This window comes from Amblyraja radiata, chromosome 2, assembly GCF_010909765.2.
Source record: "Amblyraja radiata isolate CabotCenter1 chromosome 2, sAmbRad1.1.pri, whole genome shotgun sequence".
In the NCBI taxonomy this organism is placed as follows: Eukaryota; Metazoa; Chordata; class Chondrichthyes; order Rajiformes; family Rajidae; genus Amblyraja; species Amblyraja radiata.
Window position 1 is genome coordinate 47,455,968 of NC_045957.1, and position 14,842 is coordinate 47,470,809.

Genomic DNA, 14,842 nt, shown 5'->3' on the forward strand with positions numbered 1-14,842 from the left:
CCTTTCTCATATTTCACCGATCGGAACAAAACTTGGTGGCTTGGAGCAGAGGAGAACGGTGAGTAACGTGGCGAAACAATCCTAGCGATATTGGGTAGTTTTTTTGCACAAATTTAATTACAATGCAGACCAGAAGTGGTCAAGATGATAGATAGATAGATAGATAGATAGATAGATAGATAGATAGATAGATAGATAGATAGATAGATAGATAGATAGATAGATAGATAGATAGATAGATAGATAGATAGATAGATAGATAGATAGATAGATAGATAGATAGATAGATAGATAGATAGATAGATAGATAGATAGATAGATAGATAGATAGATAGATAGATAGATAGATAGATAGATAGATAGATAGATAGATAGATAGATAGATAGATAGATAGATAGATAGATAGATAGATAGATAGATAGATAGATAGATAGATAGATAGATAGATAGATAGATAGATAGATAGATAGATAGATAGATAGATAGATAGATAGATAGATAGATAGATAGATAGATAGATAGATAGATAGATAGATAGATAGATAGATAGATAGATAGATAGATAGATAGATAGATAGATAGATAGATAGATAGATAGATAGATAGATAGATAGATAGATAGATAGATAGATAGATAGATAGATAGATAGATAGATAGATAGATAGATAGATAGATAGATAGATAGATAGATAGATAGATAGATAGATAGATAGATAGATAGATAGATAGATAGATAGATAGATAGATAGATAGATAGATAGATAGATAGATAGATAGATAGATAGATAGATAGATAGATAGATAGATAGATAGATAGATAGATAGATAGATGACCTTTTGAATTTGGAGGCTGATGGGTGGAAGGTGAGTATAAAGGGAATCCTCTCCTTGCTCTGGATGAAGGGGAAAGAGTGAGCATACGAATTACAGGTGCAATTTAGAGCCCTATCGTCTATGATGGAGGTGAAGCCATTGTCCCCTGTTACAGACTCTCTCACAAACTGAAACAATATCTATGCGTTTCCCCTTGTCAGGACCCTTAAGAATCTTGTATGTTTCACTCAAGTGTTCATTTACTCTGATGAACTCCAGGGCAGACAAGCTGATAAAACCCACCTAGTTCTGAAGAAGGGTCCTGACCTGAAACGTCTTCTGTCCAATTTCTCCAGAGGTGCCACCTGACCTGCTGAGTTACTCCAGCACTTTGTGTCCTTTCAGTTCAGATATTAGTGTGGTGAACCTTCACTGAACTGTATTCAAGACATTAACATCATTCTTTAAAGAAGAAGCTCAATGCTGTACACTGTACTCCAGATATATAAACCAGTAAATGGCAGAGTGTTACAGAAAAGAGATCTAGTAGTACAGGTGCATGTTTACATAGTTCCCTGAAAGTGATGAGTCAAGTGGACAGTGTGGTGAAATAGCCAATTGTTATGCTTACCTTCATTGGGAAGGGTATTGAGTACAAAACTTGGGACATCGTGATACAACGTACAAGATGTTGGTAAGACCACACTTGGAGTGCTGTCACAGGAAGCTTGTCCTTAAGTTGGAAAAGATGCAGAAGAAATGCATTGGGATGTTGCCTGGACATGTGATCTTGAATTGTAGCGGAAGGTTGGATAGGATGGGACTTTTTTTATTTGGAACATGGAAGGCTGGAGGTGAACTTATTGATCATAAAACCATGGATAAAGTCAATTCTCGAACTTCTTCCTCATATAGAAGGTTATAAAACTAGAGGACATAAACTTAAAGCAAGAGAGGGGAGATTTAAGAGAGACTTGGGCAACATTTTCAATCAGAGGGCAGCCCATATCTGGAACGATACAAAAACTGATACAATTGGGACTTTCAAAAGGCATTTGGACAGATATAGGGATAGGAAGCGTTTAGCAGGATATTGGTCAAATGCAGGCAAATAGGACGTCCAGAATGATGACTTTGTTGACATGAACAAGTTGGGTCAATGGGCCTGCTTCCATACTGTATAGCTCTGACTCTATAGTTCTATATACTGTGTTTTCACCAATGCCCAATGTAGTTCAAGTGTAAGCTCTTGACTTTGAATTCAATTTCCTGACCATTAAGTTGTAACGTTCGGCTATCTTTCCTAATTCCTTGTACTTGCATACTAGCCTCTTCCCTGCAACGTTATCATCTACGTGAGATCCGTCCCGTTGTCAGCGTTGACAGCGTTAGAAGTCGCCTTTTTATTTGACTCCAGCGATTAAATTGTCCCGCGATTTTTTTTTTAAACTTCCGAGAACGCAAGTCGGAACAATTTTTCGGCATCAGCTAGCAGCCCAAGAAAATATATCTCGGACAGGCAGGAGAAAACGGCATTTTAATCTCCCGCCCCCCCCTCAAAGGCGCCAAAGTCGTGCACACAGCCAGTGGCAGAACTGCAGCACCGCTGAAGGTAAGTATTGTGACATGCCTGCACGGGGAATATGCAAACTGCACAAAGAGCACACCGAAGACATTGCTGGAGCTGTCAAGCAAATTTGCTTCTTCCATACTATTAATCCAAAAATCTGAAAGGGGTGGCTGTCAAAAACTTGTGTATACTATTTTACTCTTGAGTTTGATTTGCAACTTACCCGTTACTGAATTAAGCCAAAGGGGTATTTGGAGATCTGTGACTTTCAAATCCTGTATTATATATTCAGTACTTGGCAGATAAATATAAGTAGTGAAAACATTAACAATGGTACTACATTAAATGTTTGCTTCTTTTTCCTGATTCAGACGACATTACTGCATTTTTGGGAAAAGACATCCCACACCATGGCAGCTATTCATGAAAGTTTCAAAGGATACCAGCCATACGAGTTTGCAATGTTGAAGGTAAATGTCTATTTACATTTGCTTGTTCATTATTGCTCTACGAAAATTTTGGGGCGAAATCTATTAACTTTTCCTTGTTTCGTTTTCTCTTCCCTATGGTGAAAAGGGTCTCCAATGCTTTTGAGATTATTAGAACTACATTTATGAGTAAACATACTTGGACTGAAAGACATTAACAAAGCAAATATTACAATACCATAGAGAGAAAAAGACACGAGGAACTGCAGATGTTAGGAGCTTAAGTAAAACACAGTGTTTGAAGAAGTCAGCGGGTCAGGAATCATCTGTGGAGGGAATGGAGGGACGATGTTTTGGGTTTTAGTTTAGTTTCATTTATCATTGTCACCTGTACCGAGGTGCAGTGAAAATCTTTTGTTACGTGCTATAAGAGTCAAAGAAAACACAAGCCATCCACCTTATACAGATAAAAGATATAGGCTACAACATTTAATGCAAAATAAAGTCCAATAAAGTCCAATTGAAGATAGTTAAAAGGACTCCAATGAGGTAAATGGGAGGTCAGGATCACACTGTAGCTGGTGAGAGGAAGGTTCAGTTGCCTCGTTACAACTGGGAAGAAACTGTCCCTTAATCTGGAGGTATGCATTTTCAAACTTCTATACCTCGTGCCTGATGGGAGTGGGGAGAAAATAGTTATTGGGGTGAGACTGGTGCTTGATAATGCTGGTGGGGCAGCGTGAAGTGTAGATGGAGTCAATGACAGGGAGGTTGGTTCATGTGATGCTCTGAGCTACGGATCCTTCATCAGACTGGAACACCATAGAGTATCGCCCAGAATATAAGGAAAAAGTCATTGTACCGTTTGTGAAAATCATTTATATATTTATATATATATCACAAACAACAAAGTTCCTAACACTAATGCTTAGGAAAGACAGTCAGAATAACACTCCTTCATCAGTGTCCTCAGTCTGCTACGGCCAAGCTAATTTGGAATCCAATCTATTAAGACTCCATGGATCCCATGTGCCTTTATCTTCTGGATCATTCTATCGTGCAGGGCCTTGTCTAAAGCTTTACTAAACTCTGTGTTCATAACCTCCATCACCTATCGTCATCAATAATAGCTGTCACCTCTTCAAAATCAATCAAGTTCATAAGACGTGACCTCCCTTGTACAAAATGTGAGATGTGACAATCCCAAAAAAGTCTATTGTTTTCTATGTGTGAATAGATCCTATCCTTAAGAATCTACTGCAATGATTTTCCAATCACCGATAGAAGGGTCACCAGCCTATAATTTCTTGAAAATGAATGTGGAAAAATAAATGTTTGTGAAAGGTCTAGATTTCCACCACTGTGTGAAGACCCAGGCCTAAGTTCGACTGATCTTAGAGCCTCAGGCTAGGTATCCTAGATTTGCTGCCACTAGTTAGAGATGACCTGGTTGACAGGTACCAGTGGATTTGTCACTCTGCATAGTTGCTGGATCCCATATGTTGGCTTGCAGCGGAGCCTGAACAAAGGTAAAGTTGGTAACAGTGGGGGGGGGGATTTCATTGCTTGATAACTGGGGAACAATCTGGTGAAGAAAGATGTTGCATTGCTCTGGCTGTGCACAAACATTTCCAGGGCCCCTGTGCTGCATTATTTTTGAACATCTCTGATGTTTCTAACATGTTTTGACAGACTAAGAGACCTTCACTCCTTTGGTATTTTGCAAAGCTGACCACAATTTACAAAGACACAACAGTTAGTCCACCCGATCATTGTTGATTTGTCCTATTTTTAATTCAGGCCGGCAACTGCATCAGCCAGATTTGAGCTGTACACTGGAAACATTCCCAACCGCACTCCATACGCATCAGCAAATGTCTCTTTGTTCAAGAACGCACAAAGTAGGAGCTGGAGGAGAAGAATGTTGCACAGAACAATACTGTTTCCAGGATGGAAAGCATTTTCTTTGATGCTCTGATAGTTGTCACTGAGATAACATTTGGGGTTGGGGACAAACCCAGGATATTGAAAGCCTCAAATGTGGCTTTTGTCATCAAATGAACATAATGTAGGCACAAATGTGTTATCAGTATATATATAAACACTAAGCCGAACAATACAGACATCAAGAGAATGTCAGTAAAGGCATGGAGATATATTTAAGAATATTTTAGCAGAAGAGCAAAGGGAGGGTGAGAGGTTTAAGGCAATCTTGGATAATTTTTAAATGTGCAGATCAAGCAACAGGTTAGGTGGAGTAATATGGTCTAGGTCCTGGAGCTATGTAGCACAGAAACAAACCATTCAGCCTTATTCGTCCATGCTGACCAAGGTGGAAACCAAGATGGAATATTTGAGTAAATAACTCAATATGATTATTGTGCAAGATAAAAGGGGTGACAGTGGACTCATAAAATGCCACTTTCATGCCCCTTCTCTCGAGAGTATATTCTATTATGAGATGTAGGATCATTTAATTGACCCTATAGTCAATTTATTTGATTGCAATTAGACAGATCTTCGTGCAGCAACACTTTAAATGTGCTGAAACTATGGTGAATGTATAATATTCGGTGAATCTCATTTTTTGCAGATTTTACAAGGACCTGTAAATAAATTGTTGGAACAGGTATCACAAGACGACAATAATGCAAAGAATAATGCAACAAAGGACGCATCTGATAAAGATGATGAGTAAGTTAGTATAGATTTTGTATAGATTTTTGTATAGATTTTGTATAGATTTTAAGGAAAAGGAGTAGAATTCAGCTAGACAGGTTGAAAAGAACTTGGTTTGCATACTCACACCATTCTTGCTGTAACTGAACTTCCATATAAGGAATAAGATTCAGTCTTAAATATTTCATACCATCGAGCTGTAACTTCCACGTTGAATTGGAGCAATTGCAAAGCCAATATAACCTAATAGGTATTTGTACCTGTGTATTTCACTTTTTGCTAGCTTTTCTGAATGTTGGTGGTGCACTCCCAGCCTGATTTACAAATGATGGGATTGTTGAAATACGAGGAGGGCTGGGTTTCCTGAAAAACATTGGAATTGCTCTTTGCCATGGTTTCAGAACCTCTATTGAATACCTTTGCTACTTTGCTGAGGTCCTGAGATCCTTTAGTGGTGAGCGTTCAAGTTAGCAAAAGCATCTGGTACAATGCTGCCGGAGCTTTCTGGTGTTCCTCTACTGCTCCATGGGATATTCCATGGAGTCCAGTAGGGTGAACTTAGTCGGACTCTTTAGTAAGAGGGTGGTGAATCTGTGGAATTCATTGCCATAGACGGCAGTGGAGGTCAAGTCAATGGATATTTTTAAGACTGAGATTAACAGATTCTTGATTAGTAAGAGTGTTGGATTATTGGGAGAAGGCAAGTGAATGAAGTTGAGAGAGAAAGATAGATCAGCCATGATTGAAGGCGGAGTAGACTTGATGGGCCGACTGACCTAATTCTGCTCCTAGAACCTATGGACTTCTGAAGAGTTTGCAGCTCTCAGGCCGTGCCAGTACACAAATCTGCATGTGTGCATCCTTGAGGAATGAGGGAAATTATAAGAAGGAGAAATGTCATTTTTGCATCTGATGGCCATTCCTCTAAGTTAGGATTGTGAACGCAGAAATATAAATGTTGCTGTTGTAGGAGGATTTGTGTTGTCTTTTGTTCAGATTTGGAATGTGAGTAAATATAGCAGAAACTGAAACCTTCCCATCCTGGAAATTTGAAGTTGGATCCTTTTCTTCACACAGATGTCAGGTCTGCAGCAAAAGCTGTTATCCCAATTGAGAAAGAAGTTCAATAATTCAGGAGGTTTGCCACAAAAAGGGTGTTGTATATATTTTCTAAGGAGTGCTTTGTTATGCCATGGCTGCTACACACAGACAGACGCATGTGCCTTCGACTAGAAATTCTTTCATGTTGCACAACACATTTTTGTGATGTTTTAATATGATACCCAGTTGCTAAATAATAAACAGGTTCTATGTGTGCGATTTGCCCACTTATGAAGATTTGTTCTGGGTACTCAAGTGGTGTGTGACATGCTTATGGCCAGAGATTGTTATTCATGTTATGTGGCATGCACTGTGTTTTGCTTAATTTGCTTAAAATTCATTTGTACACATATGACTCGCAGATGGTGCCGGTCTCTCATAAAGAAACAGTCATTAAGTGAAGAGTGGAGGCTTGCTTCTATGTTCGTTAATGGGAACCAGTTCAGACTTAACCAGTTCAGGGCTGAAATCTGATATTCTAGTAGATGGATACACAAATATTGTTATGTGCTGTAATGGTGGGCAATTGGGAGCTTATGGCAAGCTTTCGAGTGAAACAATATTGTTTCGATTAGTGCAGGAAAGAAAACTGAATTAGTTGTAATAAAACAGGAAATGTTGAAATGCTCAGGAAATTAAGCTGTTATGTGTGAAACAAAGAAAACAGTTGATATTTGAGGTTAAAACTTTTCCTTTGAATACGAAAATGTCAATTATAACCAAATGCTCTTGGAGGGAAAGTTGATAAAGGGGATATTAACTTACCAAAGTGATGAAGAGGTGGGACAAGAGGAGATTAACTTACCAAACCAAAAGAGGTGGGACAAGTAGAGGAACAAAGGTTCAATCTGGAAAGAGTGTAAATAAAAATAGAATTGTTTCCAATAATTTACTGAACAGAAGAAAAAGATGGTCTGTATATAAGGTTCGTAAATTGTTTAAAAACTTGTCAAGAAGGCTGTAATAAAATGAAATGTTTAAGCATGAGTTACGCTGCACTGAAACTATAGTTGGATGAGGACAGGTTTGCCACATTACATTCGGCCTGCATCTAGCTGCTGATATCATGATGCTGAACCAACTCTCATGGTTTGTTCAGTAGATGACCTACTGAATCAATTGGATCCCTTTTGCAAACAATCATGGTGCCACCAAGGAGACCAAGCACAACCTTATTCCATTGGGACAGTTTGCATCTCATACTCCGATCTCTGGTCTGTTTCATGGTTTTTGGTACTTTGTTTGTATAATGAAGTAGCTGCTGTTTGTGTCACTCCCAAGAGAATTGGTGCAGCAATGATTGCAATGGTGCTTGTTTGGATATAATATTTTTTGTCAGATAAAGAAATGCATAAATTTTAACGTCTAAATTCTAAGATTTGATTGTTTTTGTTTATGTTTTGATAGTTTTAGTTTTAATTGCTTCAGCTGGTTGTCATTTGTTGTAACATGGAGTATTACATAGTTTGCTTCAAGCCAACTGTTTTTAAATCTCCTTATCATGGTTCTTTACTAAGTTGTTATGTGTATGATCCAATGAAACCGTTTTCTCAGAATAATATTTAGATCTTAATATATTCTTGTGGAATAGCATGTATGTGGATTATTTTTGTCAAATGGTTTTGTTTATTATGGTTGTCTTGCTGGTAGCATTGCAATGGATCAAGGCACAGTTTAACACTAAAATTTAAATTTCCACTTACCAGAGAGATTTCTCAGCAGACGTTGCATTGAGAAATTGGAAATGCATAATTTAAATAGTTTACAATGAAAACTGCTGCATTATTTATGAAGCAGAAATGAATAATGCATTTTATGTTTTTATGAATATTTTACAAAGTATTTGAAAACTATGTTTGACAGAAAATTGAACCAAAAAAAAACTTTATTTCTTCACATTTTTTGCAATGCATTGTGCTTTATTGCAACACCACAGATTAAAAGTTGGATTGGAAATATCCCTAAAATGGAATTTGTTAAAAGGCATACTCTCTGACATAGCTGGAATACTGTCCTTACATGGTGGCAAATCTATATTTGCTTGTTTGCCCACTTTCATTTACACTGATTCTTCTAAAAGTAGTGATTGAAGGCTCCAAATATACCAGCAGTCTTCACTCATCTAAATGGAAATTAGTGTCAGTTGAAATTATGAAAGCCATCACAGCTCAGCTGTACTCTTGTTCTGGGGACGCTACGTAGGATTATTTTAAGAAGGAATTAATTTACATTTTTATTTCCCTCCATCCCAATCATTTAGAAATTGATGAAAATGTTGTGCGTCATAGCTGAGATTAGCCACCCTGTATTTTGTCTTGACTATGCCGTGGAATTAGTTTATCTACTGCATCACTAGAGTTCTGTTAAATAAATGTGCAATCTTACTTTAAGTCTTTCTTTGGGATTATCCTACAACTAAAAGTAAAAATAAATGATGGCAGGACTGCTGCACTTTAATTACATTTGACTGTTTTGTAATAAATTTATAATAAAATGTGTGCCAACTTTACATTGTATGCAACTGAGCTTTGCTCGTCCTTCATGTAAAAAAAAGGACACATCCTTGTATTGTATCTCCTTACATTTGTGCCTTTTGGAGACTTGAAGTCCACATAGTGTTTGAGTGGGAGTCATCAAACTGCAATGTTAACGGCTTCTCTCCATAATTTTGCCTGATTTGTAATTTTTGTACTTGGATTTCCAGCATCCACATTATTTTGCTTTTATCTGCGTTGCCATTGAGCGGGGAATGGCATAATTACACCTTTTGTACAAAGCCCTGAAGCATCAAATATGTAAGCTGAAATTACCCAATTTGTGTCCCATTGGGGTGGAGCAAAGAACTAGCCTCCTGATTTTTCCCAACTTTCCCACCAATCTTCCTTGCAAAATCTTAACATCTGTAGCTGATTGGACAAGCTTCAATTTCATGTTATTATGTCAGCGTCCACAATGTTATGTCAATTTCTGACTAATTCCTCATCAGCAGACCACAATCTTGCAGCAATACTTCCTCCTCCAAAACCATCAACTCAGGAGCACCAAGGCATCATGCTCAGTCCTCTGCTCTATACCCATGGCTGCATGGCCAGACACAACTCCAATACCCTTTAAATTCGCTGATGATTCTACTATTGTTGCACGAATAATGGGTGATGATAAATCAGCGTATAGGAGAAAGATTGAAAATCTGATTGAACGTGCCAGAATGTCAATCTTGCTCTGAACATCAGGAAAACAACGGACCTGATTATTGACTTCAGGAGGGAAAGCTGGGGATCCACAAACCTGTCTTCATTGACAGGATGGCTATGGAGAGAGTGAAGGATGCCATGAAACTGGAAATGGTACAGAGGAGATTTACAGGAATCTTACTCGATTCCATAAGTTTGAGTTATAAGCTGGATAGAGTGGGGGGGGGGGGGGGGTTCTCCCCCCTGGAATGTAGGAAGTTCAGGAGATTACTTTATAGAGGTTTAGAAAATCATGGAGGTTATGGATAAGGTTAGTAGCCATAGATGCTTCTCCGCCTCCCATATTCAAAATGAACACGAGGAGCAACTTTTTCACACAGGGTAGTACATATTTAGAACAATGTCAGAGGAAGTGCTAGAGATGGATACAATTACCATATTTAAAAGTTACATGGTTGGGGAGAATAACAGCATGAAATTTGTCCATTGGTGTTATCCACAAACTTATGCTACATTCATTTCCCAATTGTTAATATAAAGAATGAACAACAGTGAACCCAGTACCGATCCATGTGTCACGACTTTGATTTTCCTAATCATCCTCAAGGTCTTGACATTCTAAAGAATGGTTCTGATAAACTGGCCCTACATATATCTTGCACGCATCATTGTTTAAAATAGATGGCAGCTTTACTACAGCGTGTAGACTGCACTTCTGTGGAATGTGTCTGTTGTCCGTGAATTGCCTTTTATGACAAGTGACCGTCAATTACATTTCGATTTTGATAGCTTTTGGATTGACCAATATCCTATCCAATTTTGGATTGAAGGGAGGGATTCCAAAAGGGGAGTCTCCAATACTCCACTGCAAGGAGGTCCATGGCATTGTGGACAGTAGTGTTATCCTTTCCCCCGTAATCTTTTGCATAAGCTTGAGGATAGTCAGAAATCTGCCACCTTTACCTAGTCTGACCTATATGTGATCCCTAAACCACCAATGTAGTCACCCTTAACTAATTTTCAGTTAATGGAAAATTAGGGATATTGAAAATTGCCTAATGTCTTCCTCATTCTGTTAAAATACATTTTTAGAAGCTGAGAATTAATGCATAGTTTTTAAATTATGGAATTAATTTCAAGTTAATAAATTATACTTTTTTTGTTATTTCATCTGACAGGCTTATCTCATTGAAAGAAGATAAGGAAAACAAGGAATCTGACAGTTCAGGTATAGTTTTATATCTTGAAAAGCTTACTTTGTAAAACCAGCGACATTCATGTGCATCACACAGGAAAAGGTTATGCTTTACCTTTCAGCATTTCTGCAAATAGGACTGAAGGTTATTGTGCTGAATGAGGTTTCAAGCTCAGAAAGAAGTGCTTTATCAGCCCACTGTGCATCTCTTCATTCATGAGAAATGCCCACTGTGCATTTCTCTGCATCCCCTTGTATTGCTTTTTAAATATTTATTTTACTCCTTTAAGTCATCTTGTAGGGTTTTGTTTTCCCTCTACACCAAATGATCAATAATTTGATGTTCCAATAATTTTCTTTGGGGATGGGGGAGGGGGAGTACAAGATTTCCACAAGGTTTTCAATCTCCTTGTACAAATTTTATGTTACCAGCCAATCAACGATCAGGAACTATTACTAAATCGCTGGATGTTTCTTTATTATTTATTTCTTATAGTCATTTGGGCAGAGAGGATATTTTGTATTGTTGTTCTTAGAGTTTTCCTTTCCCAGATTAGTTTGCTAAGCCACACAAGGGGGCAGCATTCTCACTTCCTCTGTTCTGCTTGCTAGAGAATCATTGAGCCAGATCCGTCTGATGAGTAGCCTGTGGTTGCATGGAGAATTCCCTGCTGGCTGCAGCGTGCAGGTCTTTTCTCCTAAATCTCCACGTTGTTGCAGTCCAGCTCATGATAAACTGGAAGAATGCCATTTTACGTTTTGACTTGCAACATCGTGCTTTCCAAACTCGACACTGAATTAAAACATTTCGGATAGTGATTCTGATTTTCCATTTACATTGACTCCTGACTTGTCTTTTCTTTCTTGTTCCATTACAATCCCTTTTTGCTTTGTAACGATTAATCTGGCTGTCTTCCACCAGAACAAAGAAGTTCCCTGTTGTTCTTTTTAAGCTTTGTCAAGTTCTTTGCAACTAATAACTTGCATCAGAAATGGAAAAAGTAAGAAATAAAATATGATCCTTAACATAAAAAATGATCTGCATTGCTGTTCCCTAGACCCTCCCATGTTTAGTTATGTAAGGAGATGTTGTAGCCAGCTTCTGGAAAAATATTATTTTTTGTTGTCTTACAAAATACATTTTTTTTGTCATCTTGCCTTTCTCTGTAATTTCAATCAATTCCAGCATCTGTTCTTATTTTTTTTAAATAGTAACCCCCACCATTTAGTTATTGGTGTCCATTAGAATGAAATTCTGTGTCTGTTCTGGTTCCCCATTAACTTAAGAAAAGCCACCAGTGGAGCACGAAGAGTAATGGTTTAAATAGTGCCACACACAATGTGTTAAGAGTTACATTGTACACTGAGTAAAGTTGAAATAAAGAAATGGAATTTCATTGTTTAAACATTTATTAATTTGGGATATAAAATATTTTTAGTTGAACTCTTTTAGTTATCTTGATGGTAGTTGATATTTTTAAAATTTTCTCCCTAAACATTTTGTATAACCTCAGCTTCAGTAGTTTCAGAGATAATGCACTTTTCAGGTGAGTAACTGTAGTTTTGGAAATCTGAATTTCTATTTGTTCCTTTTCAGATACTTCTCTGTCTCCTGCAATGGGAAATGATACCTTTTCAACTTTGGAACCAATATCTTCAAATAATCAGCATAAATCAGGTAACGTTTTCAGTGCATTTATTGTCAGGCATTCCTTTCTCCTTTCTCTTGTTGAGATCTTTGACGGTTAATTGTTTCTAAAACTTTCCCTCAACAGAATCCATAGATGATTTGTTAGATTTGAAAAAGGAAGAAAAGGCAACATTGTCTCTGAGTGGTGAGTGCAAAACAAAAGCCGCAACTTATCTGAAGTAATTGATTTAGCTGAAAGTGAATTAGTCATTCATCAGTTCAAAGTAGTGTTTTTTTTCAAAAAGTGTTAACTGTAAGATGGCTATCTTTATACGATTCAATTCAAGGTTGGGTGCGATCCTTTACATTTAATTTACGGAAGAGATATGGTGAATTCATCTGCATCTGTTTATCTTCATTGAAGGATTATTACAGATGTGTATACTGTCATTGCTTTCTCTAAACATTCTTACAATGCTCCAGTGTTCTCAATTGATTGCACATTTCCCCCTGTCAACTAATTTATAGCCATAGAGATACATGAACTGCAGATGCTGGTTTACAAAAATGACAGAAAATGTTGGAGTAACTCAGCAGGGCATGCAATATCTCTGGAGGACAAGGATTAGGTTGGGATTCTTCTTCAGACTAAAGATTAAATATATATAAACATATATTCGTTCACAAGCATAGATTTCTAATATGTTTTCACTCTTGAGGAACCACGCTCGGGGAAATATATAATAGGAACCTAAGGGGCAACATTTGCACACAGAATGTGGTGAGTATATTGAAGGACCTGCCAGAGGAAATGGTTGAGGCATGTCTATAAGCAACATTTGTAAGATATTTGGATAGAAACATGGATGGGAAATGTTTAGAGAGATATGGATCAAATGCGGGCAAATGGGACTCGCATAGATGGGCCATCTCGGTCAGCATGGACAAATTGGGCCGAATGGCTTGTTTCCATGCTCTATGATTCTAGAAAGCAAAAATCTCAGGAATATGCCATGGTATGTATAATTTACCAACAATAATAAAGCAATTTGCCTTCCATGTTAATACCTGCAGTTAATCTATGGCACAACCTCTCCATTGATGTACCCAGTTTTTAAACTCTACCTTTTGGTGTTGAAACACTGCTGAAGAGGAGCTGCAACGTGATGCAGCGTAATAGCTTTCTTGGTCATTAAAGATGTTTCCAATAAAATAACTGGAATCAAAGCAAGCTCTATTTACCAAAATATGTGACCTAAACTTTAGTCGCAGGATTATTTTTGTACATTAAATTTATGTCGTAATGTTAACTAATGCATAAACTTTGCACCTGTCCATTTTCAAGTTCTAGTTTACATTTATTGTCACATGCACCAATTGGTACAGTGAGATTTGAGTTACCATACAACCATACGAATAAAAGAACGCAACACACAATAGAATTTAACATGAACATCCCCACACAGCGGAATCAATGTTTCCCACTGTGAGGGAAGGCAATAAAGTTCAGTCATCTTCCTCTTTGTTCAAAAGGGAACTGCAGATGCTGGAATATCGAAGGTACACAAAATTGCTGGAGGAACTCAGCGGGTGCAGCAGCATCTATGGAGCGAAGGAAATAGGCGACGTTTCGGGCCGAAACCCTTCTTCAGACCGAAGAAGGGTTTCGGCCCGAAACGTCGCCTATTTCCTTCGCTCCATAGATGCTGCTGCACCCGCTGAGTTCCTCCAGCAATTTTGTGTACCTTCCTCTTTGTTCATCCGTGGTCGGGGCCTTTGAGCCCTCCGCAGTCGCCGCCACGGCGGCCCAATGTTCGGGCCCTCTTGCCGGGATGACTGGAACTCCGACGTCGGAACATTCTCAGTGGCTTGGAGTTTCCGAATCGGCCACTTCTTACTGGAGACTGCGGCTCCTGAAGTCCACAGGCCGAGCTGGGTGGAAATTCAACACTGGCAGCCCTCGGCAAAGGATCCCAGGACTCCGCGATGTTAAAGTCAGCGCCGCCCGCGGCTAGAAGCTCCACAACTACAGCTCCACAATGTTAAAGCAGCAGGACCAACACTCCGTAGATTCAACACGGTGATCCCCAGTAAGGCATTGCCCGCTCCGTGAAGGTAATTCAGTGCTGCGCCGCTGCTGAAGCTCTGGTCGGCCCCCGGCAGGAAAGGCCGCGCCAATCCAGATGGTGGGGGCGGGGGGCGAAGATGCGACTCGTAGAATAGATGCATC

The 14,842-nt window shown here is 38.5% G+C and overlaps 1 protein-coding gene across 3 annotated transcripts in view; it reads left to right on the forward strand.

Annotated features, from left to right (window-relative positions):
- The window catches only part of ica1 (islet cell autoantigen 1), a 97,068-nt gene that overhangs the window by 54,398 nt on the left and 27,828 nt on the right, over window positions 1–14,842 (forward strand). For all 3 annotated transcript variants that reach the window (XM_033045791.1, XM_033045772.1, XM_033045782.1), the window contains exons 8-12: window positions 2,757–2,855; window positions 5,407–5,507; window positions 10,966–11,015; window positions 12,580–12,660; window positions 12,758–12,817. In XM_033045791.1, the coding sequence (XP_032901682.1) occupies window positions 2,757–2,855; window positions 5,407–5,507; window positions 10,966–11,015; window positions 12,580–12,660; window positions 12,758–12,817 (391 nt within the window). The remainder of the gene's footprint in view (window positions 1–2,756; window positions 2,856–5,406; window positions 5,508–10,965; window positions 11,016–12,579; window positions 12,661–12,757; window positions 12,818–14,842) is intronic.